The sequence below is a fragment of the Hippocampus zosterae genome, chromosome 1, assembly GCF_025434085.1.
Source record: "Hippocampus zosterae strain Florida chromosome 1, ASM2543408v3, whole genome shotgun sequence".
Taxonomy (NCBI): Eukaryota; Metazoa; Chordata; class Actinopteri; order Syngnathiformes; family Syngnathidae; genus Hippocampus; species Hippocampus zosterae.
Genome location: NC_067451.1, coordinates 40,060,064 through 40,087,946, shown reverse-complemented (window position 1 = coordinate 40,087,946; position 27,883 = coordinate 40,060,064). Strand labels below are relative to the sequence as shown.

Below are 27,883 nucleotides of genomic sequence, written 5' to 3'. Positions count from 1 at the left end.
CTACAGTGTCTGTTGTGTGTACCCACGCCTGGCGCACAGAGCAAGGGGGTATCAGGGTGACAGCCCCGGTCAATGAGCCAGCTTGTGGGCTTGTGGATTGCTAGCGGGCCCACGAGCAGTGGCTTCCTGAATACACAGCTTTTACACAGCTTTTAAAAAAAATGTACCCAACTGCAAAACAAAAAGGCATTTTTACTTTTTTCAATTACGGTAACAGTAGACTGCAAAGAAAAGGCCATATTTTTCTGTTGACTGTTAATGCAGGTGTATTATACAGTGGTTGCTGTAACCCAAAAAAGGACACAACCAAGTACAGTATGTGAGGTTTAAATCTCAATTTCAAACAATGACCAAAATCCAAATTTTCGCAGAAATTGTACACTGTATACTGAAATGTTTTTGGTGAATGCACTCTATAAACAGCCAGAGCATCACAAATTACATTGCACATTTGACTGATGGTGTCAGAGATGTAATAATTTAAAAGCACATTTATTATCTACAGTAGCTGTCCTGCTTCACATCGAGAGACTTTCCTGTTTTTATTTGCATTTTGCAACTGTGGGGGCACAACTATCTTTGTAATCAGAGACCCAAAAAATGTTAATTCTATTGCATCTATATATCAGTGTTGATCATGTGTGGATGTATTCTACAAGGACACTACTGTTGAGAACACTGGGATGCCATACTGTTTTCAGCGCGGACATGCATGATCTCAAAATTTTGCTTTTTGCCACGTTCTTCCGTTTCTTCTGGCTTGTGGTGGTCCCCCTCTTTACTTTCCTCGGTTTCATCCTGCTTTTGGTGGTCCTCCTTTATCAGCACATTGGGGCGGGTGACATGAGAGCTGAGGAAGAAAAAACAAAAAAATATCCAATGAATCTATGACTTCTTGAGGAAGACTTTGAATCACTAAATCTTGCTCATGGGACGCAATGTCACTTGCATTGTTCCATCATCAACAACTCTCCTTGCAGGTCTGTTTGTATGGGCTGGTTCTGTGTTGTGCGTGTGGGAAAAAAAAGCTGTATACAGTGGTACAGTGATTCGTTGCCATTTCGCGGTTCGTTTATTGCGGATTCGTTGCATTGCGGATTTTTTTTCAAACATATTCCTAAAAAAAAAATAATAATAAAAATTCATATACATGGAGTGAAGTACTGTAAATGTTGCTCTATGTGACTCGCTGTTGTTTTGCAGCTTCTCACGGACTTTTTGTGGACTTAATTAAAAAAAAAAGTTTTACCTGTATATATTAATTGGTCGCTACTTCACAGATTTCTGTTTATCGCTGGTGGTTTTGGTCCCCATTAACTGCGATAAACGAGGGATTACTGCACCTTTATTTACGAACATGTCTTCATACACAATTTTCAAATTACGAAATGCCTCAACAGGAAATTATTGCCCCTTGTTATGAAAGAAATTTCAAAACACAAACTGTAAAAATACATTATGGGCTGCTAGTCGCAGCTCAGAGTTTCCTGAACGCAACATACTTTTAACTGCACTGCCATTGGCTATTACCAAATCAGAATCAGAAACATCTTTAATGGCCAAGTATGTAGAAGACACAAGGAATTTGTCTACGGTATAACACACTGCATTAGTATCATAAACAAGGACATGACAAATAAGTTTGGAAGGACATATCGTAATGTAAGTGAACCAGTACCACCCAGTGACAACTGTGAGACAATGTGCAAAGTATCAAGGAGAGCTAAAGTGATCAGTGGTAGACTACAATACTGTAACAGATGTACAGTTGGTGCAGAAAATCATTGAACCATTTTAAAGTGACCATTAGCAGTATTTGTAGTACAAGAAGTGTGCAATTGTGCAGACGTCCTGATGTGAGCATCATACTGGCATTCCATTAGCTAAGAGGGACCTCGACTGAATGTGTCTGTGTGTGTAGATAGATATGCGTCTATGCAAGCATCCTTGTCATTCCCCCCTCGGGCCATGAGATGTTCTGATAGTAAATGAGAATCACCCAGAAAAGGTGTTCACCAGTTGGGCGATCGCTCACTATGGTGAGGTTTGCCTTGGACATTTTTGAAGGTTTGTTAAAAGCCAAAAAAAGCAAACATCCTTGGATCAGTTCTGTACAAAACGCCAGACAAAAACCATTCCTGAGAGTTTTATGTTTCAGAAAACATTTATGTCTGAATTGGGGGCTGGCTTGGAACGGGTTATATGGAAAACGCATCTCTACTTACAAAATGTTCTAGTTAAGAAATTTATTGCAGAACATATTAATTTCATAAGTAGGAGGTACCACTGTAATTGCATTCCTTTGTAACACAATGTTACAGAATTCAGAGTTGACTGAAATAAATACTGTAAACTGTAACTGTCTATCACAGCAAAAAATGATTTTTATTCTAAAATTCCGAAGTGGGTAGATTGGTGCATAATACTAGAATGTTTCTTTTCCTTTTATGAATACTACCGTTCACACGACAATTGCTAACCTGGGATTGGTGATCAAAAGAGGATCACCCTTATCGATCTTGACTCGCTTGACTGATTTAGGCTCCATGTCAAATCCTAAAACAAATTAAAAAAATAACGTATTGTATGATGCAATGACATTAAACAGCAGCAGAGCAAAAATACCTTGTCTTGAGAGTGTTGTCTCACCAGTAGGGCTTTTATCTGTTTCAGGCTGTAGCATCTCATGAGTGATGTCTGTTTCCTTTGAAATTTGCTTGTCCTTATCAAGTGTAGTTCCTCCATATGATGGTACGGTATCCACAGGTAATTTCTCTTTCTTGATCGGCTGGGATAAATCAGTTGACTCTACAGACCAAATTATATAAAGCAGCGATGTTTAATATAATAATATATTCAAAGATTACATTTAAATACAGATTGCAATTTTTTTTAATCTCTCCAATTACTTTTAGGTTCATATTTGTGTTGTAGCTTTTCCACTTGAAGCTGTAGTCTCATTTTATCGCACTGGGTCTACAAGAAGAAAATGGAAATATAGAATCAAGCAAAGGCACTTTTATGGCAGAAACAAAAATGCTTCGTTATCATTTTTGATATGTGCGTGTAATTTGATGAAGGCCAACTAATCCAGGTTCGATTGTCTGATCAAAATACAACATCTTACAGGTTGTGTTGCTGGTCCAGGAATATACTGTACATTTCACAATCTTGAACATAGCCTTCACATGCAGTAGTACCCATGTGTTCCAAGCAGTCAGATATTAGCATGTAATAATGTTTCCAACAAATACCACAGGGTACCTGGGTTGGATGAGACCCGCCCAGAGTTCCTAAGGGCTCTGGGTGTTTTGGTTGACATGCCCCTGCAACACTTCATGGACATCAGGACCTCTGGATTGAGAGTGGGGTGGTGATCCCCCATTTTAAGAAGGGGGGCCGGATGGTGTGTTCGCACTACAGACGAATCACACTCCTCATGCTCCCTGGTAAAGTCTATGGTGGGTGCTGGAGAAGAGGGTCCATCGGTAGGTCGACTCTCAGATACAGGCGGAGCAGTGTGGTTTTTGTGCTGGCCGTGGAACATTGAACTAGCTCTCGACCCTCTACAGCAGGGGTATAACTCATTTTAGTCGCAGGTCAATTTGGAGTTACGTCTTCCCTCGGAGGGCCGTTATGATAGTGAAATCACAAAATTATTATTTTTACACAACAAAATAATAGATTGCTATTTTTGAAATCAATTAAGTCGATTAAAAGAGTTTGTTCAAGTGAAGGTAAACAGGGTAACAAAATGATGGCAAAATCTCAATGTTATTTATTACACATGACAATTTGACATTTCGGTGCAGATTTTAGCAAGTTGACACACATGATTTGCTTGCCACATAAAATGACCTGGCGGGCCGGATCCGGCCCCGGGCCTTGCGTTTGACACTTGTGCTGAACAGGGTCCTTGGGTGTGCATGGGAGTTGGCCCAAAATGGCTAAATCTATTTTGTGGACTTGTAGAAGGCGTTCAACACTGTCATTTGGGGAGGTCTGGTCGATACGACAGCAGTCCTTCCAGATTTGATAAGTCTTATAGCTTGTCTTTTTTCTACTTATTATGGCACTCCTACTTAGCTGTGCGAGTTCTGTCGTTAAGCCTATGCTCAGGTCTAGGTTTTGACAGCACAGTTATTAATGGAGCCATCGGATCTGGTCTAGCATGACAGGATGAGGGGGACCAAGAGGTGAGTTCCTCTGTGTTTGAAGAGGGCACGCAAAGGTTATTGAAAGATATCAGAGAACCGCCCAGCAGTAAGATGGTGAAAAACTCGGTGGTTGCACTGCAGATGGGCAGATTTTACAGCAGCACGCGATAAAATGACATCAAATGAAACTGTTATGTGATCAGAAATCACATTGTACAAGACTTCCAAGTTTGACAGCGGTCGACTATACGCATGAATTTGGTCTAAACTATGTCTTTGTTCATGTGTTGGGCTGGTCACATATCGGACAAAATTAAAAGAGTACGTCATCTTCAAAGTCAGGGGGGTAAAACATGGGATGAGCGTGGGGGCAATTACTTCTTCACTTTAGGACAGGTAGTTCTGGATTTTTTTTTGTGCCTTAATAAATTAAATTTATATTTCAAAACTGCATTTATAATTTTCTTGGATAGTCTGTGTGATATTAAAATTGGTTTGTTAAACTGAAACCCATCCATCCATCCATCCATCCATTTTCCAAACCGCTTGATCCTCACTATGGTTGCGGGGGGTGCTGGAGCCTATCCCAGCAGTCTTCAGGCAGTAGGCGGGGGACACCCTGAATCAGTTGCCAGCCAATCGCAGGGCACACAGAGACGAACAACCATCCACGGCCACACTCACACCTAGGGACAATTTACACCGTCCAATCAGCCTGCCATGCATGTTTTTGGAATGTGGGAGGAAACCGGAGCACCCGCAGAAAACCTGTGTGTGATAAATATGCAAGAACACAGAAATCAGGAAAGGGGCAAATACTTTTACACAACACTATATTTAAACTTCAGGAAGCAAACACTGGAAAACAATAATACTCAGACTCACTATAGTAGTTTTATTTTATTTTCATTTGTCATCTGTGCTTTAATCTGTGATTGGCTGGCAACTACTTCAGGGTGTGTACCCCGCCTAGTGCCCGAAGACGGCTGGGAAAGGCTCCAGCACGACCCATGACCACTTGTGGGGATAAGCGGATCAGAAAAATGGATGGATGGATGGATGGATAAATGCTTGAATGAAACACTTGAATTGACACATGACTGTGTCAACTGAGTTTGTTCGTCTGTGCCAGAAGTTATTGATCTGTCAAATAAATTATAAAATCTTTCCAAATACCTCCTGTATGTGCTAGTCATTGCTGTTTGATGCATTGAATGAGTATTTCTATTATCCGAGACCTCCTACTGTGTAAGAGGTCATTGAACGCACCTCAATACTCCTGGCTAATATGAATGATGTACATGTTTTTGTTTTGCTTCTCCACACTGCTATTTATCATTGAATGCAAACACATTTTTTTCTTTTTCTTCACTCTTTTTCCGTAAAACTAAAAATCAAAGCACAAAAATGTGTTCAAGTCTTTAAATGGAGATATCTCGAATGAGTGGAGAACAATTATCTACCGTTTGTCTTTAAATGAAAACAAGTGCACCATTTTCACTCGCGCGCCCCAGCACGAGGGGAGACCATTTTTATCGGGGGCACAACAGCTGTATGGACCCACATTTGTGTCCTGTGAGATATTTGGGAGTGAGTTACGAATTGTATCCCCTGCCGCAGGAGCACACAAGCATTGAGTGAAAGTGGTATGATAATAATGTCGCTGGGATCTGGGACACTTCACGACCATGATGACGAAACCTGTGAGTGCCTCCGCTCCATCTTACTACTGGTCAATGCTGGGGAACAATCAAAGCTCGATATAGGGAATGTCACACTATGCGCCAAGATGAGTAAAAATTCTGGCATCCCAGGTTTCGTCATCATGGTCGTGAAGTGTCCCAAATCCCAGCGACATTATTATCGTACCACTTTCACTCAATGCATGTGTGCTCCTGGGGCAGGGGATACAATTGTTTTCAGGGGTCGCAACATTGGCAATGGACATGTTCACGGTCGACGCTGGACCAGCTCAACTCATGCAACCTAGCTCGAATAAGTGTAGAACAATTACCTGCTCTTTGTCTGTTGAAAGCAAATTTAAGTTGATCTAACAGGAAAAATAACATTCTCAATAATGTTCACTCCCCCCCCCCCCCCCCCCGAGTCTGAATCAATGCCTTACATGTAAGCAAAGAGGATGAAACTCTTGTGGTGTCTTAGAAACCAAAGGGTAATTCATCCACCAACAGTGAAGCCTCATACCTGTTTGAGAAGACGTTCTTGTGTGAAGAGTTTTCTCTCTAGTTCCAGAGCTTTCTGGCTTTCTAACAAAGACTTCATTCTTTGCTGGGAAAGTTCTTCTCCTAAACGTTCCACATCCTTACTGCACATGTAAAAGAATGCGCGCGCACGCACACACACCAAAGTAACCCGGCAAAAATATAAATAAACTCAGCACTCACAAAAAGTCAGGGAAAATAGGCTTTGAGAAAAATTTCAGGATGAACCTCAAATGCACTTTAATATAAAGGTGAATGTAATGTGACATTCCCTAAAAAATGGAATGCACATTTGCAGCTGTTCAGGGTTTCAGCACTTTTTGCACAACTTGCTGTACTCTTACAAGAAATTGAACAGCAAAATTCATAAAGGCCGTTTCAGCCATGAATGGCATAATTCTGGTTCAATTTGAATTAGTATTTCAACATCCCTCTTCATCATGCTGTTCACATTTTGACATCATTTGACAAAGATGCCATTATGAATTAACAGGCCAAATGAGCTTCACATGTGAGGTGACAGTGCATTTTAGATCCATCCCAAACTGGGAACTGGTCGGCTTCATACATGTCATATTTACATCCCCAAAAATAAAACATCAACTCACATTGCATTGTCAAGTTTCATTTTCAGCAGGTCAGTATAAAACGTTTCATCGTGGCCATGACCAATTTCTGATGGAGGGATATTGCTCCCCTTGGTCTTAAGCAATACCTGCATACAAACATACATGTTTAATTTTTCATCTTAATAGTATACAAGCAACTCTGCATTTCATGGACAATAAGGAATAAAGAAGCTGTCTCTGCACTTTTATCCAAATTCTCATCCAAAATAAACGACTTCCAAATTGACACATTAACCATCGTGTAATTACAATTTTTCCATTGCCGTAAACAATTGTAACGAGTGCAACTAAGCCATTAAAAAAAACCACACACACAAAAGCAAATAAAATTGTCATTATTTTAGAATTTTTCCAGACATGATGTATGGGCAAAGTTTCATATGTTTTCTCTTATGTAAAGACCGATTGCTTTTTCTTGGCAAAGAGTGGATTGCCAGAGCAACAGGGTGTGATGCTTTTTACTTGTCATCTTGAACATTTTAAGATGAAAAACTCACTGTTTGAAGATAATTGGTTTAAATCTCTAGGAGGAAGTTGAGAGAAAATTAATACATGGCGGATTTTCATTTAAGTTTAGCATTCAAGCCATATTATGATGCCCGGCCCCCGTCATATAGTATGTTGAAAAACTTTAAATTATTTTCCCTGTTGTTGTCGCAGGTGTTGGGATGGTACAGCTCAAGTTTGAAGGTTAACTTGTAAATGTGCAAAAGTGAACCTTAATTGTCCACTCAAATACTTATGGATCATTTTCTGTTTATTTTAGGGCAGGGGTGTCAAAAATCATTTTGGCCACATTGTAGTTAGGCTTTCCATGGGAGGGCCGTTATGACTGCCTAACTTTCTAGGGGGCGCTACTGAGCCATTTATTTCCCCAGTGTGGGACTAATAAAGGATATCTTAAACTCATAAAATATGATTTTGCCAGGGATGATGTGGAAAAAATTTTATGAACGTTGAGAGTAGACCATTAAATACAGCGTCATTTCTGGATCCTGAGCTACTACATATGCCACCTATCTAGTTTTCGTGGATCTTTGTGAAGCATACAATTGAGGCTGCTTCCTTGAAAATTTGCTGAGCCATTTTTTTAAATCACACATTAACATTAGAAAATATTGATGCTGTTGCCATGCCTGTTGTATTTACAAAGTTTCACGAGTTTTCGTGCATTGTTAGGTTCTCAAAATTAGTGTTGCAACAGCAAACTCATGAAAGCCTAAACACTATTCCAAGCAAATATGAGATGGATCTGGTACACCCGCTAGGAAAAAAACATCAAAGATTAAAACATCTTTTTTTTTCTTTATACGACTGGTGGCACTACCACTATGATAAAATATAAGTTTACAGATGTACAGTATGGGTACACAAAAACAATAGGGACTTCGCAGCGATCGCCTAAACAGGATTTTGCAAAACATTGTCATGCTCAATAAATTTTTATCCAATGATTGAATGAATTGATTAAGTTGATCGAAAAATCTACTCTAAGAAATATTCAATAGCGACAAAACCATTGCAGCAAAAACACATTTTGTATTTCACTGAATAAAGAGATTTTTTTCCCCCAGTGTTACTGTTTTTTGGGGGGTGAAATTCACACAGCTATGAAACAATGCCTTGCCAGGTCATGCACAATTTCCAAGTTGATCGACACTCACCTCAATCTTCTCCAGTCTCTCTAGTTTTGCATTCAAATGTTGTATCTCGTCATTCTTCTCTAACAAAATGGAGTGCAGTCTGTCCAGTTGAGATGGGTCAGTCCTTGAGCATTGGAGCTGCATAAGAGTGGCAATGTGGACCTGAAAAACATGGATAACTAAATTGTGCTTTGGACTAATTATGATATTTAGTCACAGAAAAAGATTGAATGAAAAAATGTCGGTTTCGGGAGTGTTAATCCACTTTGAGGTACAGTTTCACGATCATTGGTCTCAATCGGTCACATTAAACATGGTACTGTACCTTCATACGCTGCGACTGGTGTTTGTTAAAGACATATTGCGCTTGAAGTGAGTCATACTGGACCTTCATGCTGATAAGCTTTTTCTCCATTTCAGCACGTTTATCCTCCAACTGAAGGAACATACAATAAGCCAAACGACCTTAAGACACTTAGACATACGGTACATCACAAAATTGATTTGAATCTCAAATATTGTCTTGCATCTTTTCCTGGGGCAACTTTGAAGAAATCACACTTTGTTAAAATGGCAATGCAATCAGTGTAGAGCTTGTTCAACAGCATACATTTCCTAGACCCTAAAAATAACTTGACAGACTACCATGAATGTCAAAACCGTTGGAAACAAAAGGAGTACACCCCTAAGTGAAAATGTCCAAATTGTGCTCGAAACCAATATTTTCCATCATGTGATGTATGGAGAGGCAGTTTCAACATTCTTGTTTTGTGTTTTTTGTTATTGTAAAGTGTCCTTGGGTGTCTTGAAAGGCGCTTATAAATAAAATGTATTATTATTATTATTATTATTCTTGTGTCAATTGTTATGTCACCCTTGTCACAGCAACCCTAAAAAGTTGAATAGAACGCAATTTGTGTCTGTTTTACATACCTGCAGGACACACAAGGTTTCCCAAGTATGTGAGGAGCCTTTTGTGTTCTGCAAGGTCGAAGGTTTTTTGGGAAAGTTTTTTTTTTTTTTTATGTGAAATCCCCCCCCTCCCCCTCTCGGTCACTCCACCTGTCTCGGTCTCTTTTGTATTTTAATAGTGCCAATACAGTACATAAATTAGAAAAATCCACAAAATGTCATGAGTTCAGCAAAAAATCCAAAATTCACTAAATGTATACATGATATACAGTATATATATATATAATAGCACTGCGACTTATCCATTTTGTATTTATATTGCACTTAATTGAACGGTGTTTTTTTTTTTCTTCTTTCTTCTTTCTAACCACAATCTTGCTGCTGTAGACTGTAAATTTCCCCAGTGTGGGACAAATAAAGGATATCTTAATCTTAATAAATTTCGGATTTAAAAATTCCAGTTTTTTCAGACCCTTCTTTCCATTACATTAAATTATTATTTACAATTAATATAAAATAATTCTAACAATTTGTGACATGCGGTCCAGTGGTTAGCACATCGGCTTCACAGTGCAGAGGTACTGGGTTCGATTCCACCTCCAGCCTCCCTGTGTGGAGTTTGCATGTTCTCCCCGGGCCTGCGTGGGTTTTCTCTGGGTGCTCCGGTGTCCTCCCACATTACAAAAACATGCATGGCAGGCTGATTGAACGCTCTAAAAATTGTCCCTAGGTGTGAGCGTGGATGGTTGTTCGTCTCTGTGTGCTCTGTGATTGGCTGGCAACAGATTCAGGGTGTCCCCCGCCTACTGCCCGGAGACAGCTGGGATAGGCTCCAGCACCCCCCGCTACCCTAGTGAGGATCAAGCAGTTCGGAAGATGAATGAATTTGTGACATTTGGGTAAATCGACTGGTGAGCATGTCTGCCTCACAGTGCAGAGGTGCAGGAGTTTGCATGCTCTCCCCGTGCCTGTGTGGATTTTCTCCGGGCACTCCGGTTTCCACCCACATTCCAAAAGCATGCACCGAAGGTTAATTGAACACCCTAAATTGTCCAGAGGTTTGATTTTGAACGCGAATGGTTGCTTGTCTCTGTGTGGCCTGCGATTGGCTGGCAACCGGTTCAGGGTGTTGCCCCCAGGCCCCAGCACCCCCCTTATCAGGGTAAGCAGATCAGAAAATGGATTGATGTACAAATGATTGATTCTTTGAAGAGCCAGTCATCAGAGAATTTCTGCAAAAACAAAAACGTTTTTCTTTTACCTCAGCGAAGAGAGAATTGCCTTTGCTTTTTGGATCCTGGGCTTGTTGTAGAACCGTTTCCAAATGGAGCTGAAGTTCGCGGTTCACCTCACGAGATTTCTGTTTCACAGAAGAGAGGCGAAGAAATGAGATATACAGTACTTTGTTTAGACAATCTGTGGATGAGACAGCATTTAAATGTTTGCAACATACCTGCAGTCGTCTGTTTGAAATGTTTATTTGAAGAATTTTGACATAGATGACAATTACCCAAAGCATACAATAAAGACAACACGATGTGGCTTCTTTGAAAGAAGAGGATAGCTGTGGACCTAAATATATTTATAAACAAGGAGAGACCATCCAACTGTTTTCCGTTACGTTTGAAGAGTTTGGCTCGATGCGACATGGATGGAATTCGGCATCAAGGCTCAAAATAAGCGGATTTGTATTGTAATTTATGAGTCACATTTTGTGCCTCAATCTAACACATTGAAAACAAAAACAGAGCGTGAGTTTATGTAATTGAGCTCCAAAATGTAATGGAAATCACTGAACTAACTCACTACGCCCATAATACCGATTGTTGCCGATATTAAAAAAAAAAATAAAAAAGCTATGAGTGTTGTCGCCACTAACCCGACCATGACACTTTAACCTTACACACGCTTTATAAAGTTCTTCAATTTGGCATTGAGTGGGGTACAGGGGAGTTTTGTTAGACTATGTCAAAAATAAATTATTTAAGAAACATTTCTTCTGTTTGGTGAAGTTATTTCTGGCATAGTCCTTGGCTAACGAAAGTCTCCTTCACCGCAATGATGAGGGTGTCACCTTTACAGGCACAAGAAGGTCCGCTTTATAGACCCCTACGTTGGAAGTTATCACATTATTCGTTTTTTCATATTCATCTCCAAGTTCACCTTTTGTTTGTTGATTTCAGTGTTGAAGTTTAGAAGCTGGAAACCTCTCAGTATTATGCCTTGTACTACAAAATGTTTGACAGATATTTAAAACTTGTTACTGTTAACATAAATGGCTTGTGTGGTCCAATTAAGAGGTGGAAAACTATCTCAACTGAGAAAAAAATAAAGCAGAAATTTATTTTATACAAGAAACATACCGGTACCTTACTGATGTGGAACACTTCTTGCTGAACAACTCAAGTTTTAAACGGGCATTTTGCTCTTCATATAACTCTGAGGCGAGGTGAAGCGATACTTATGTCTGGGGTGCCGAATTAGGAGCATTTGTCTGAATATAAGAACAGAGATTTTCAATAGGACCAATTTCTTTTACACTGAAACTACAACTGGATGTATTATGCTCAGTATGGTCTAAATGGACGGAATATGTTAAACCTGGGGTGATTTGTTAAATATAAAGTCATCCAAGGTTTTCTTTTTTTTTTTTTGTAAAAAATATAGCAGTGTGATAGGTGCTCACACTCCCTTGTTGGTTTGTTTCTTGTTTTATTTTTCTTTGTGTAAAATGGAAAAACATTAGGGCGGCACGGTGGTCGACTGGGCAGCACGTCGGTTTGCAAACAAAGAAATAACATTACTGACAGACTGGATTAGATAGTTCAAGCACAGGCACAATTGTGGTTTGTCATTTGTGTAATGTACAAGTCAACAAATGTGAAACTTTTTTTGTTTCGTTTTAATCAATATGTGGTGTTAATGTCATTGCATTTATTTATGAGAACTGTACAAGTCAGTGTCAGTAGCCCCATGCAGCACAAATACTGGTGCTAATATTAGACGCTGGACTTTTTTTTTTTTTAATATCCGCAACAATCAGCATTCCGCCCGTAATGAGTTGACAACTCAGTGATTTCCGTAACAAAGTACTGTACAGACATGGCAAAATGGCAGCTCTGACAACACCTTGTGCACGGCAAACATAAGTTAAATATTTCAGTTTAACTTGCTGCAATTAAAGACCATGTTAAGTTTGATAACAAACCACCCAATTAATTACACAAGATACCTCCTCTTCCTCATAATTTGAGAGTAAAATCAAACATTAACAACACCAAAAATAGAGATCACATTTTCTGGGCTATTTATACAATGCCACTAATAACAGCAGTGAGGCTGGGAACTTACTGACCATTAATGAATCTTTTTGCTAGTTTCAGTATACTGTAGTTTCTATCATGCAGGTGTTGCAAATATCTGCTTTTAATGTGTGACAGCATATTTTTTTTCTATTTTCCAACAAAATTCTTGACAATTTATTTTTGACTGCAGGTGGAGATGATCAGGATTCCAGTTGCAAATCATAAGTCCTTACAGATCAACTACTGCCGTCACAGTAGGTCGCAACACGGTAGGGGCAACTAAATAATATTTACCTCTAATACTGCACACCAGGTGGCAGCTTCTTTGTTTCTATCTTCTGTGGTTTGCTTGAGATTGTGCTGAAGGGTGCTATTGGTTAATTGTAGTTGCTGCTCTTTGTACTGTGTTTCCTTCAGTGCCAGTTCCAACTCCAACTGCAAGACAACAACTATTAAGGCGCTACCATATCTTAAATAACATTGTTGTCCTGTGAAAAACACCTAGATCCATTTTTGTCATTTTCAAACATGTTTACATGCATTTTGGACATCGTATCAATGTAACGAAAACTGACAAACTTTCTTTTCACAGGACAGCGACAATATGTGAACTTCAGTACACTTCCAAAAGGTGTGCAACACAAGAATACATAAATGTCTCCTTTACCTTGATGTTCTCTAACTCCAGAACTTTTTTCTGCAGATCCATTAACTCTGAGGTTGATGATCTTTGCGTGTCTTCATTAAGAATCCGAAGCTCATCCATCTTATTTTTTAGCAACTCGGTCTGTAAGTCAAGTTTTTCTTTCTGCTGTTTCTCAATCAGCTGTGACTCATCCAAAGAAGACTGCAAATGCATGATCTAACAGACAAAAAAAAAGTAATTTGTGAAAATAAAAACTTGTCTGGCCTCCAGGACGCCCATCGCACTGCTTCTGCCAAAAACTTCTCATCTGGCGGACGGGATGTTCACCGGACTGGTCCCGCCAGATTCTTTCACTTTTCAGCCAGGAAAATAATTATACGTTACTTTATTGCAGCTACATTTTAAATTTAACAGATTGAAACTCAACGGCAACATGGTAGAGACAAATTGAACATATGAATCCAAAACGTACACACTTGTTCTGTGAATGCATTTATATACAATCCTTCTGGGGGCGCATTCACTCAGCTCTCTGTGATGTTCTGAGATATGTGAACACAAAGTGTTGTTTGATTTTATATTTGGCACACTTGGACGATGCAGTGCATAAAGAAGACCAATATCTTGTCAACGTTCTCCTGGTGGCCGATAAAAAAGTGATCACAAATAACTGGCTTTCTACTGATCCACCTATGTTTAAACCAATGGTCCACTACCAGCGGTCAGCGGACCGGTACCAGGCCAGGGGCCATTTTATACCGGGTCTCACAGACACAGACCAAGATCTTTTTTTGTTTGTTTTTGCTGAGCATGAGTCAACCTCAACCATCCCTTTGATTACCTTCCAAAGGGAAATATGAATATATCAACACAAATCGTGGTATTTACGTGACTATCGGCGAGCTGTGAGCATATTTACGCCATCAGACATGGAGGAAATGTGAGCGACTATAGCTAATTGGAGTGCCCATTCTAACATTGATTTGCAAGTTGAAGTAAACAGAATCTGCCAATGAATAAAAAGAGGAAGCAGTAAACAGAACGTAATAGCGAGAACATGGCCAAACGTACAGTGAAACGCACAGCTGTTGAGCATCCATGACTTCCAAAGATGAAGCTGTTTTGGCAGAAGTTCCTCCCTGGCGGTATCGCCTAAGCGACGTGGGAGGGGGGGGGGGGGGGGGGAGCTGTTGTGCACGGTATGTCAACAAAACCGAGCTGTTATAAGAAACTTGTTCAATTATTGAACACGTAGCAGCCATGTGATCAAGTGGAAAGCATATATTCCACTTGATCCATATATGGAAAAAAATATATTATATTTACATGATAAGACAAGTTTATTATTCTTGATTGGTTTAGTTCTTCGTAGTTTACTATGTTTAATATTGATCTATATTTGCTGTACAGTTGAATAAAACTAAAAGGAATGAAAAAAATGTGAATACAATGTTGAAATTACTCTACAATTATCGTTGTTGTTAGGACTCGTGCTTTAAAACAAACAAAAAAAGCAATGACAAAAAAACGGTTGCTGGTCTGCGAACTGCATAGAGTTGTCTCAACTGGTGTGTGACACAAAAAAAGGTTGGGGACCACTGTTTGACCAATGCCTGTCAACTGTAGATGACTGGACATGAACTGCCTTACGTACAGACTGAAACTGAAAGAATAATATCCTCTGGAAGAATTAGGGCAAAAGGCTGATGTTCAGGGGAAGACTTTTTTGACGGACAAGAACGAGAACAAGGTGGTATCAACACGGGCTTCTTTTTGCAAATATTGTATTACAATTCAAAATATGTCAAATAAATAAAGAATGCAAATGTGGCATGAGAGTAACTGCATGTAAGTTGCTAGTTTCCTCATTTTCCACAAACATGTGCTGCAAAAGCAGAGATGCAATACTGAGGCCACCAAAACGGACCCCTTCAACACTTGGGCTGCGCCTAGAAATTCTGTCCATAAAGGTTATTACAGAATCTGTGACAAAGGGCAGCCTTGGCGGAGTACAACCCTCACTGGAAACTATTCCGACTTACTGCCGGCAATGTGAACCAAACTCTGACATGGCTGGTACAGTGACCGAACAGCCCGTATCAGGGGTTTGTACCCTATACCCACGAAGCACCCCCCACAGAACTCCCCGAGGGACACGGTCAAATGCCTTCTCCAAGTCCAAAAAACACATGTAGACTGGTTGGGTGAATTCCCACATACCCTTGAGGACCCTGAGAGCTGGTCCACTGTTACACGGCCGGGACGAAAACCACACTGCTCCTCCTCAAACTGAGGCTCGACTTCCTGATGGACCCTCTCCTCTCCAGCACGCCTGAGTAGACCTTACCCGGGAGGCTAAGGAGTGTGATCCCTCTGTAGTTGGAACACACCCTCAGGTCCCCCTTTTTAAAAAGAGGGACCACCACCCCAGTCTGTCAATCCAGAGTCACTCTCCCCGCTGACCACGCGATCTTGCAGAGGCGTGTCAACCAGGACAGCCCCACAACGTCCAGTGCCTTGAGGAACTCGGGCAGATCTCATCCACCCCTTGGGCCTTGCCACCGAGCAGCTGAAACAAATCTGAATAAGGAAAAACATTGCAAAAAATAATGCAAACTGGTTAAACATGAGAGTAGCTGAGATCTGTCATAACAGAACATTACTCCTCACAAACGTCCTTTGCCTCGCTGTGCTCAGTGTCACTACACAGTCCTCCCTCCCATCCTCTGGCTCCGCTGGTTCCTCCCATAGCACGTCATCCTCACTGCCGTCCAGGGTATGTGATATCTATCATTTTTTATTTTTCTTCGTCGTGCTACCACTATTTTTATTTTTTATTCTTCGAGACGGGTTCGCTTTGGCCTGGGGAGTCAAGTTCAGTAATCTGGCGCCATCTGGCGTCGTGAATGGGTATAATGTCAAGACCCCGAATATAAGACGACCTCATTTTTCTTATTTCAATGCAAAACCCACCGTCTTATATTCGGGCCAATACGGTACTTGGGAACCCTTTTGGGTCCTTTTAGTTGTTGTCTTAAGCCTAAAATCAATGAAAGTTTTAACCATAATTTAGTCACCTGATTGTATTTTAGTTTTAGTGCAATTTTGGTTAACAAAAACAGCAATTTTAAATTAATACTGATAGCTCACTGTCGATGCATGGCAGGATAAGTACATTGAAGTTTCAATTTGTCTATGAACTATCAGATTAAATTAGGATTCCAGCAGTATTTTGGCCTTGCAAAAACTGCTGATACTATGATGATTTCATTTAGCAGCTATAACTGTCACATCGGGTTAAAGTTAAAAGACACATAAATGTAGATTCTACACATGAACACCACTGTCTCAACAAAATCTCAAATAATATTTAACTGTTCAATTATGTTTGTGTCACATTTCAGATTAATTTATTTATCTATCTTTTTTCTTTCCAACCTTGCCTCATGTTGTAGCCATGCTGCAGCCATCATGAGTAAGTTGAACATGACAGTGAGGCTGGGACTTAGCACTTTAGCATGTACCGTATTTTCACGACTATTCGACGCATCGTACTAATGGCCGCAGTCTCATTAATGGGTGACATTTCTGTATTTTACACATACACAGGACGCATCGTACTAATGGCCGCAGTTTTACAGTGGTAAAACATACGCCAGCTTAAACATACGGCATGCATGCGTGCACTCTAACACGTTAGCTTGAAGCATACAGTAGCATGCCAAGACATACAGATAAGATAAAAACACGTTTTTAAAAAGGCAACGAAAGCAGAACCGAGTTCGGGTGTATTTTATTTAGCCATCGTACAATGTTCTCACGTTTATCGATCAATCATCACCCAGAAATCCATCAAAGTCCTCATCCTCTGTATCAGAAGCAGAGGACTGCACATCTCAGTTGTCATTGAATGCATCACATGCTAGTGTGAGTTGCTACGCATTGCCGAGCGGAAAGAAGGAGTAGCAAAAGCAAAGTCAACATTTCTCTCGTGTGAAGCTTTCCCACATTTGAAAGTAAAGAACAGAGCGAAACATGGTGGCAGCGCGTGAGTGTGTAGAAAGAATTGAACAATTGTGCAAGTCCCGTAATCCATCAAAAACGCCGCGTTCCCTCTCGTTGTTGCGTATTGTGGCGTAACTCGCCAAGCGCTGCCTCTCACTCTTTGTAAAGTTGTGTTTGCCACCGATCATCCATTGTTCCCATGCCGTTGGCAACTTTACTTTGAACGCCCGGTTGATGCCAATGTCCAGCGGTTGGAGTTCTTTAGTCAACCCTCCGGGAATAACGGCAAGCTCAGAGTTCATTTGCTTGACTTGTTTTTTTCACCGCTGCTGTGAGATGGGCACGCATGCCAAAAGCATAACCGGTGGCTTTAAGTTTGAACTGAGCTTCGTAGGCCTGTCTTTTTGTCGAATTTATTTTCAGGGGTTCTTAGAAACCAAAACCGGAGTTGTTTTGCAACAATGCACATTGCCACACTCTATACAAGTGTTGGTACTGGCTTGAGGCGTCCACTTACACGCCCACCCTTCACCATTGGCGGACTAGCTTGCCTGTCCTCTCTCTCCCTCCCTCCCTCTCTCTCTCTCTCTCTCTCTCTCTCTCTCTCTCTCTCTCCCTCTCCATATATGTATATATACACGCCCACCCTTCCCTGATTGGCCGACTTTTTTCCCGCATGCCTGGCCACAGTCACTTCCGCCTTTTCTCTATATAAACAGCGTGTCGGCTGTCAGTCAGATTTTGGAACTCAGCGCATATAAAGGACGCTCCGCACCATAAGGCGTCATGTCCATTTTGGAGAAAATTTAAGACTTTTAATGGCGCCTTATAGTCGTGAAAATACGGTACTTCACAAACATGTGCTTGGAAAGACATGCCCAATCATTGCCCCCTTCCTAATTTCCTTCTCTTTCCTTTTGTATGTTTGTCACATTAAATATTTCCTATCATTAAAAAAATCATGAGTCAAAGACAAGTCAACACAAGTTGCAGTTTTTAAATGTTTTTGCTGCTGTTGTTCACACAAGATGGAGAAAAAATTCCAGCATACATGGTCCTGTGTTCTTCCCATCCTCCTGTATGGTGCAGAATCCTGGCCATTAAACAAGACCCAGGCCAAGAGGATCGACGGCTTTGACAGCAGGTCACTAAGAACCATCTTGAACATCAGCTGGCAACTCCATGTTTCCAACTCAGACCTCCAAAAACATACCCATCAGCTCCCTGCATCCCGACTGGCCGCTCAGAGGCGCATCCGTTGGCTTGGTCATCTCCTCCGATTACCCCCGGAACACCCAACCTGTGCCATCCTCTCATTTGATCCAGCGACAGCCGGCTGGAAAAGGCCACGCGGCAGACCCCACACCAGATGGCTTGACGTCTTCAGAGAGGATCTCAAACACCAGGGCCTTATCCTGGAGGATGCAGCGGACCTGGCCCATGACCGTGCTCATTGGCGGACCCTGGTGAAGCTGATCGGCTCTACGCACTGCGACGACCCAACCGAATGAGACTGGGCCCCCGCGTCGCAAGAGCATTATTATTATGGTCCTGTGTAAAAATAAAGATTGCTCCCCTAAACCTCACACTGTATAGGGGTGTTCACACGGCACACATTTTCTCCGGCGCTACACCGATGTATTTTGTTGCGATATATTTTACACCGAAGCAAATTTTGTGGAGCAGTCACACGTACAAAGCCGCTGAGCGTGTCAGCACCGGCACAGCGTCGGTGCTGATCCACTTGCGGTCACACGGCAGTTTCTGCAGCAGAGCAAAATGATAGAAAACAAATAAGCTGTCGTGTTGGTTCTTTTTAAAACTTTTACACAACTCAAGCGACTACTGGACAGGCACGTCCTTCTCCTTATCGGTCTCCGTGCCTTCTGCTCGAGAGTGACCGCCCCCAAAAACGTAAATCAACAATGACTTCAATGACACTCAGTAAAGCAAACATGTAATGCGCCAAACAGAAAATCAAGAGAGGAAATCACTAAATAAATTATATGGGAGCGGGGGGTCGTGAACACACAACAAAGGAACAAACTACACAAACAACTCAGAGAGACAGTCCAGTCTCCTACAAAAGGAAAGATGTTACCAGTCCAGGTCTTGTGTCTTTATTAAACAAATGACGGAAGTCTGACAGAGCACGAAAGCAACGCATTCTCGCCGTACGTAATCAACTCTTCACGAGCATTTGCTCTGGAGCAAATTTAACCCAGTTGCGTTCACATGTGCAAATTTACATCGGTGCAGCTTCACAAACGAGCATTTGTTCTGGAGCAAATTTTTTAAACCACCTCCCTGAGGTGGATCAAATTTGCTTCGGTATAAGCCGATATCCGGGGCTACGCCGGAGCTAATTTGCATGTGTGAACGCTCTACTGGCGCAGTGCCAGCATAGCACCGTAGCAAATCTTGCCATGTGAACACCCTTTGAGTAGTTTATCAGAAGCAATTACATGTAGTAACCCATCAAAGTGAGGTCCTTGAATTTTGGAGAATGGATTATGGATGGATGGTTGCCCACTTTGTTAGAAGAACCCCCCTGAGCACCGTGCCCTCCTCTCCACAAGACTTTCTGTTACCTCTGAATTGTATTATTGTCCATCAATCTACTGTCTTTACACCGTAATTTGGGTCGCAGGTGTGCTTGATCCTATTCCTGCTGACTTCACCCTGGACTGATCGCCAGCCAATCAGAGGAACTGTATTGTTGCTTCTCTTTAAATTCAATGATTTTAAATTGTTATTTTAAAATTGAGAGTAAGGTCTATTCAGGGGTCCTGGATAGGAGGGTCCGTCGGGAAGTTGAGACTCAGATTGAGGAGGAGCAGTGTGGTTTTCGTCCTGGCCGTGGAACTGTGGACCAGCTCTACACCCTTAGCACGGTCCTCGAGGGGACGTGGGATGACACTTACCCAACCAGTCTACATGTGTTTTGTGGACTTGAAGAAGGCATTTGACCGTGTCCCTCGGGGGGTGCTTCGGGAGTATGGGGTACTGAGCCCCCTGATACGGGCTGTTCGGTCCCTATACTGCCGATGTCAGAGTTTGGTTCGCATTGCCGGCAGTAAGTCGGAATCGTTTCCAGTGAGGGTTGGACTCCGCCACGGCTGCTCTTTGTCGCCGATTCTGTTCATCACCTTTATGGACAGAATTTCTACGCGCAGCCAAGTGCTGATGGGGTCCTTTTTGGTGGCATCAGTGTTGCATCTCTGCTTTTTGCAGATGATGTTGTACTGTTGGCTCCTTCAAGCGGGGCTCTCCAACTCTCACTGGAGCTTTTCACAGTCGAGTGTGAAGCAGTTGGGATGAAGATCAGCACCTCCAAGTCTGAAACAATGGTCCTCCGTCGGAAAAGGTTGGAGTGCCCTCTCCGGGTGGGGGAGCAGATCTTGCCCCAAGTGGAGGAGTATAAGTGTCTTGGGGTTGTTAAGGAATTATTCCGCTAGAAGTATTGTAGAACATTTCATCTTGCTATGAGAACTATTGACACTTGTCTCTGTCCTGAACATCTGCTTGTACTTAAAACAAAGAGTGTAGGGTGAAGTTGGGGGTCCTATTTCCCCTTGAGTGATTAACAGTCTTGTGGCCGTCTTCTTTTGCGTCCCCCACATCGTAAAAGTCCCTGAAGGCAGTCAAGTGCCTTCGAAGAGGAAACCTAATCAAGATTTGTGGACCAGCAGATATTCTTTGTCAAAATGCCAAGATCGAACTTTGCTTGACTTTCTTTGTTTCAGATTTTTACATAAGAGGAAGGACTGCCCGCCCCTAATTAACATAATTAACATACTATGCCTATATGTACGTGTGACTGAAGTTGCTCGGGGCTTCCTGATGAAATCTGAGACTCACAGGAGCCCGAATCGATTTGTGTTGCGTTGTGATAAACTGAAGAAAAGACAATGTGGTGTTGGGTCTTCTTCCACCTTATAGAGAGATAAAAGAACCTGTAACCAAGGAGGGCCAAGAGCAAATTGACAGCTCCCATTCCTCAACAGGGTCTTGTTCATGAGTGAGGGCAAGAGGCAGTGAGAGATCGACAGGCGGATCGGTGCAGCGTCTGCTGTGATGCGGACTTTTGTATCGGACTGTCATGGTAAAGAAGGAGCTGAGCCAAAGGGCGAAGCTCTCAATTTACCGGTCGATCTACGTGCCAACCCTCATCTATGCTCACGAGCTATGGGTCGTGACCGAAAGAATGAGATCCCAGATACAAGCGGCTGAAATGAGCCTTCTCCGCAGGGTGCCCGGGCTCTCCCTTAGAGATAAAGTGAGAAGCTCGGGAGGGGCTCGGAGTCGAGCCGCTTCTCCTCCACATCGAGAGGAGCCAGATGAGGTGGCTCGGGCATCTGATTAGGATGCCTACTGAACGCCTCCCTGGTGTGGTGTTCCGGGCATGTCCCACCGGGAGGAGACCCTGGGGATGTCCCAGGACACGCTGGCGAGACTATGTCACCCAGCTGGCCTGGGAAGGCCTCAGGATCCCCCGGGGAGAGCTAGAAAAAGTCACTAGGGAGAGGGAAGTCTGGGCTTCCCTGCTAAAGCCTTTGCCCCTGCGACCCAACCCCGGATAAGTGGTAGAAGATGAATGGATGGAAAATTGAGAGTTTACCTTGTTGTTGAGTTGATGAAGAGTCGTGCGGTGACTTCTCTCGAGTTTTTCCTTTTCATCATCAATGTTCTGTCGATGCTGTTTCTTCAGACTGTCAACTTCTGACTGCAATGACTCCATTAGCCGGGTCTTCAGCGCCACTTCGTTTTGCAGCGTATATTTGTCTTGCTTAAGATCCTTGGACAAGATCAGAGAGACAGAAGAACACTGCGTCTCAGCAAAACCTTCACAAGGTACGAGAGAGATAATTGATAACCTTCACTATAAATGCCAAATTTCTGACCAAAGTCCGAAATACACCTGAATGTGACACGTTCCCACTTTCTTATGTATATACAAGGGTCATTCAATAAATACCGTATTTTCACGACTTCAAGGCGCTATTGAAAGTCTCAAATTTTCTCCAAAATGGATAGGACGCCTTATAATGCGATGCGTCTTTTATATGAGCCGAGTTCCAAAATCTGTCTGAGACCCGACACGCTGTTTATATAGAGAAAAGGCGGAAGTGAGGTCGGCCAATCAGTGAAGTGCGGGGAAGAGGTCGGCCAATCAGTGAAGCGCGTCCGCGCACTTATATGTAAATTTGGAGAGAGAGAAAATGTGTAGTGAGTGACGACACGCACGCATGCGGAGAAGCGGTCGGCCAATCAGTGAAGTGCGTCCGCGCACTTATATGTAAATTATGGAGAGAGAGAAATGTAAATATATGAAGAGAGGTGGACGTGAGGGAGGACAGGCACGCAGGGGTTGGGTCCGGCAATGAGTGAAGGGTGGGCGTGTAAGGCACGCCTCTAGCAGGTACCAGCACATGTATAAAATGTGAGTATGTGCATTATTGCAAAACAACTTCGGTTTTGGTTTTCAAGAACCCCCGAAAATGAGTTCCACAAAGAGACACGCCTACGAAGCGCAATTCAAACTCCAAGCCATCGGTTATGCAGTGAAACATGGGAATCGAGCAGCCGCCAGAGAATTTAATATCAACGAATCCATGGTTCGCAAATGGAGGAAGCAGGAGAACGAGCTTCGCCAAGTCAAAAAGACCAAGCGCAGTTTCCGTGGAAATAAGGCGAGGTGGCCAGAGTTGGAAGACCAACTGGAGCGGTGGATTCTTGATCAAAGAGCAGCCGGCAGAAGCGTCTCCACGGTCACCATTCGACTAAGGGCGAAAACGTTAGCCGAAGAATTGAAAATTGAACATTTTCAAGGAGGTCCGTCTAGGTGCTTTCGCTTTATGAAACGGCGCCATCTATCTATGAGAGTGAAGACGACCGTGGCTCAGCAACTTCCAGCGGACTACAAAGAAAAGCTGGCCGTTTTCCGCACCTACTGCAGTAAAAAGATTGTCGACAAACGCATCCAGCCTAACCACATTACCAACATGGACGAGGTCCCGCTGACTTTCGACATCCCGGTGAACCACACTGTGGAGAAGAAGGGGACCAGCACGGTTGCGATACGCACAACGGGGCACGAGAAGTCAGCTTTCACTGTCGTTCTTGCTTGTCATGCTAACGGACAGAAACTGCCACCTATGGTGATTTTCAAGCGAAAGACGCTGCCGAAAGAAAAGTTTCCAGCCGGCGTCATCGTGAAAGCAAACCAAAAGGGCTGGATGGACGAGGAGAAAATGAGAGAGTGGCTAAGTGAGGTGTATGTTAAGAGACTGGATGGCTTTTTCCATGCCTCGCCGTCACTCTTGATTTGCGACTCCATGCGTGCCCATCTCACACCAGCGGTGAAAGACAAAGTCAAGCAAATGAACTCCGAGCTTGCCGTCATTCCCGGAGGCTTGACGAAAGAACTCCAACCGCTGGACATCGGCATCAACCGGGCGTTCAAGGTGAAGTTGCGAGCGGCATGGGAAAAATGGATGATCGATGGCGAACACAGCTTCACGAAGAGTGGGAGGCAGCGCCGGGCTAGTTACGCCAAGATCTGTGAATGGATTGTAGCTGCTTGGACGAACGTTGCTGCTAGTACAGTTGTTCGAGCTTTTGGCAAAGCCGGCATCATTTCTGTGGATCCACATGATGACGAGAGTGACTCTGACAACGAGGGGGAACCCGGCGGTTTGGCTGGATTACAGATACTTGCACAATTGTTTAATTCGGACACAGAAGATGACGACTTTGATGGCTTTCTGAGTGATGCTTGAGCAAAAAACGTGAGTACCTTGTAAATAAAATACACCCGAACTCAGTTCTGCTTTCGTTGCCTTTTTAAAAACGTGTTTTAGCTTCCAGCTTCAGTGTGTGCTTCAAGCTAACGTGTTAGCGAACGTGTTAGCATGCATGCATGCCGTATGTTTAAGCGTATGTTTTACCACTTTAAAACTGCGCCCATTCGTACGGTGCGTCCTGTATATGTGTAAAATACAGAAATGTCACCCATTAATGAGACTGCGGCCATTGGTACGGTGCGTCGAATAGTCGTGAAAATACGGTAAGGTGAATTTTTCGGTGTACGGACTTGTAATACAGATTTGTTGGATTCACTTGCCGCTTTAAGAGGGGCGGGGCTGCCACTGACAGCCACTGCTACTGCTTCTGCAACTACTTCTGTTACATCTACTACTTCTGCTGCAAAGTGCTCCAATAAATGTGTCCAAAAAGTACAGAAAGAGTAATCTTTCCATGCTGACCGATGATCCCTATTCATCGGGCCGTGAAAAACTGAATTAACTGAACACAGATAGAAGCTTACTTTTTCTCCCCCAACGTAATCTTCCAGCACTGTCACGCACATTTCCCATTCTGTGCACAAACTTCAATTTTCCCTCAGCGAAAAAAATCTTTGGACTGATGTCTCAGCCAGTCGCTCAGAATCCTTTTGACTTCATCGTCACTTACAAATTTGGTGTCCCTCGTGAACGCTTGTAAGGGACCAAACAGGTGAAAGTATTGTATTAGTGCAACGATTCGTTCCTACCGACTGCTGTCAGGCTGATGAATAAAAAATAACAATCAAATTAATAATAATAATTAAATGATATGAAGGAAAATTGTAAATAGTACTGTGATTTATCCATTGTGTTCATATTGTATTTAATTGAAAGATGTTTGTTGTTTTTTTTCTCTTTCTCCTTTCTTCTTTCTACATACATTCTTGCTGCTGGAGGCTGTCAATTTCCCCAGTGTGGGACGAATAAAGGATATCTTATCTTATTTTGGTTCCATTTTAAAATGCATAAACATTTATTGCTGATTTTCAATTTTACAGCCACAGTATTGCCTTCAATCGAAATTGCTCCATAATTTATCCGAGTTGTGAGTTAGTTTGTAAGGTGTAGGTTGGCAGGGATTACATTTTGATTTGATATGCACATGTGTAAATGGCTGAAAAATTCCTTTCATCTTAAAATGCATTACTATACAGTATTTTTCAATACCAATTCCAGTACTTGTTAAAGTTTTGTGCCTTTGTACAGTCAGTGGGATCAGTTGTAATGCATATACTCAAAGGACATTTCAAAGGAAATCTAAGGTGCTTCATTAAACGTTTTGTAAAAGACATCTTCATTAAATTTCAACATGTTCCTCATGTTATTGTGCCTCTTTTGACCAAAACAAAGGAAATACAAATTATTTCGGTTATTTCTAGCGGGGTATGGTATAATTTTAATCGTCCGGCCGACTTGACAGCTAAAGAGGCCGTATGTGGCCCACAATGTGAAATGAGTTTGACACCCCTGTTTACAGTATTGTGTGGTGAACTCGTTTCCAGTCCATGACATAACCCAGTCTCCCCTACTGACCTGTCGGAAACAGGGCTAGGATCCAGCTTACCCGACACTGTGTATAGCTTAAGTACCATATTTTCCGCACAAAAAGACGCACTGGATTATGAGGCGCACCTTCAATGAATGGCTGGCTATTTTGTTTTTTTTTTTCATGTACAGTATTAGACGCCTCGGACTAAAAGGCGTAATCTCCAATGCGTCTACTGAATGGTGCTACGCTCCTTCCATTCAATTCGAGAGGCGTCCGTTCAACTTGAGGCGCTCATGATCGCCTCTGAAAATTGTAAATTAACTATTACTGTACTTAAATGAAATGACAAAAATTGAGAATCATGCATCAAAACAGAAAATCAAGCGAGGAAATCACAAAATAAATTATATATCGTCCCTAAATAATTTATTTTGGGATTTCCTCGCTTGATTTTTTTCGTGGTTTCATTGAAGTAAGAATTAATTTAAGTTTTTCGTAGGCGGCCATGAATGCCTCTCGAGTGGAAAGGAAGAAAGCACGGAGACGGACAAAGACTCACAGTACCTGTATTTGCCGAGACTGTGAAAACCATTAATAAAGTCTGCGTTTAAAAAAAAAAAAGAATAAAACCACAACCACAGTTTGCTTTTTTCAACAAACTCAGGTGTGTCTTTGTCCGTTTCCTTCCCTTCTTTTCTTCCGGTCAACTTGAGAGGCGTTCATGACCGCCTCCGAAAAACTCATTGGCATTTCCTTTATCGTAGCTTCAAGAGTCTAATCAGACAAGATAAAATAAGAAAACCTTTAATAGTCTCACAATGGAGACATTCACACTTCACAGCAGCAACATTATGAGAGGAAGAAGTAGAAGAACAAAATAAATAGGAGCTGCCGCCATCTTGAAGTCAAAATAACACAAGATGTCAGTCGTAGTTATTTATTCCTTTGTTGTGTATTCACAAATGATGAAATTACAATCTAAATTCTGTAGGGGGTAGGGGGGGGAATAAAATGTATTTTGTTATATCCTCGCTAGCTTTTCAGTTTTGATGTATTATTTTCAATTTTTGAAATTTCTTTGAAGTAATCATTAGTATACGTTTTTCGGTGGCGGTCATGAACGCCTCGAGTAGAACGGAAGAAAGCACGGAGATAGACAAAGACGTACCTGTATTTGTTGAGACCGTTTTAAAAAAAGAACACCGCAGCTCTCCTTTTTTCGGAGCTGCCACACATACTTATTTAATAAAGCAGCGACACAGTTCACTGAACCAACAGCAAGTTATAACATTGGCTCCTTACTGGAGACATGCTGTCTCCAGTAAGGAGCCATCTTGGAATCGACGTCTTACCGTAATGACCATACATAAGACACCCCGGATTTTAAGGTGCTCGGTGAGCTTTTAAGAAAATTGATGACTTTTTGGTGCTTCCAATCGTGCGGAAAATTCGGTAGTTGAAAACGAATGGGTGCATTTAGAATGTCATACCTCCAGCGCACTTGTCATCTCTATTCTCTGTTCCTCAAGCCGAGTTTGCATTTCTGATAGCTGATTAAGTAGATCCAAGCCAGCATGGGCAGCCTGTTGGACTTGCTCCTCCTTTTGCCTCAGTTGGCCCCGGAGACGGTGTATGTCATCATCTGTTGCTGGGTCGGACATCTGATGAGACAAAGATTTGGATTGTACTCAGAAAAGGTGATTGGCCCTGAGCTGCGGGTGGAGACCCAGGCTTAGAGTCAATATTTTTTGCCTATAAAAATCAATCACCAAATTTGACTGTCTCCAATATTGCAGAAATGATGGAGAGATTAAATCAACGACCTGGCTGAGATTTGTGCTGTTGTTTGTGTCAGAATGTATTTTGAGCTGCAAGCTACTTCCGGTTTGTGACTTGCTGAAATTGCCATGTAAACAAGAGCCCTTAATACTCGTGATGGGACAAAATGTGCCGAGGCTCCGGGGCTTGTGTCAAGTAATGGGAGGGGCGTTCCCACGAAACACGTGTCAAGTCGCTTCATTTGGGCA

General features: G+C 42.2%; 1 protein-coding gene across 2 annotated transcripts; it reads right to left on the bottom strand.

The window, feature by feature from the left end:
- Positions 1-311: 311 nt before the first annotated feature.
- On the bottom strand, positions 312-27,883 carry LOC127608476 (protein Spindly-like). Of its 2 annotated transcripts, none has more exons than XM_052077568.1 (13): positions 27,347-27,883; positions 22,141-22,317; positions 13,536-13,730; positions 13,163-13,303; positions 10,825-10,923; positions 8,977-9,087; positions 8,673-8,813; positions 6,988-7,094; positions 6,363-6,483; positions 2,910-2,976; positions 2,626-2,808; positions 2,481-2,556; positions 312-850 (listed from the first exon to the last, which is right to left on the bottom strand). In XM_052077568.1, the coding sequence occupies exons 1-13, from the start codon at positions 27,515-27,517 to the stop codon at positions 664-666; spliced, it is 1,776 nt and encodes a 591-aa protein (XP_051933528.1). In that variant the 5' UTR covers positions 27,518-27,883; the 3' UTR covers positions 312-663. The 2 variants fall into 2 exon arrangements, with proteins under 2 accessions (XP_051933528.1, XP_051933539.1); XM_052077579.1 differs by having other exon boundaries at positions 2,650-2,808; positions 27,347-27,880.

Coding starts and splice junctions, on each gene's coding strand:
- LOC127608476 (XM_052077568.1), bottom strand. CDS start 27,517: ATGTCCGACCCAGCAACAGATGATGACATACACCGTCTCCGGGGCCAA. Junction 10,924..13,162: donor CCTGGTGTGCAGTATTAGAG/GTAAATATTATT, acceptor TCTGTGAAACAG/AAATCTCGTGAGGTGAACCG. Junction 2,557..2,625: donor GACAACACTCTCAAGACAAG/GTATTTTTGCTC, acceptor AATTTGTTTTAG/GATTTGACATGGAGCCTAAA.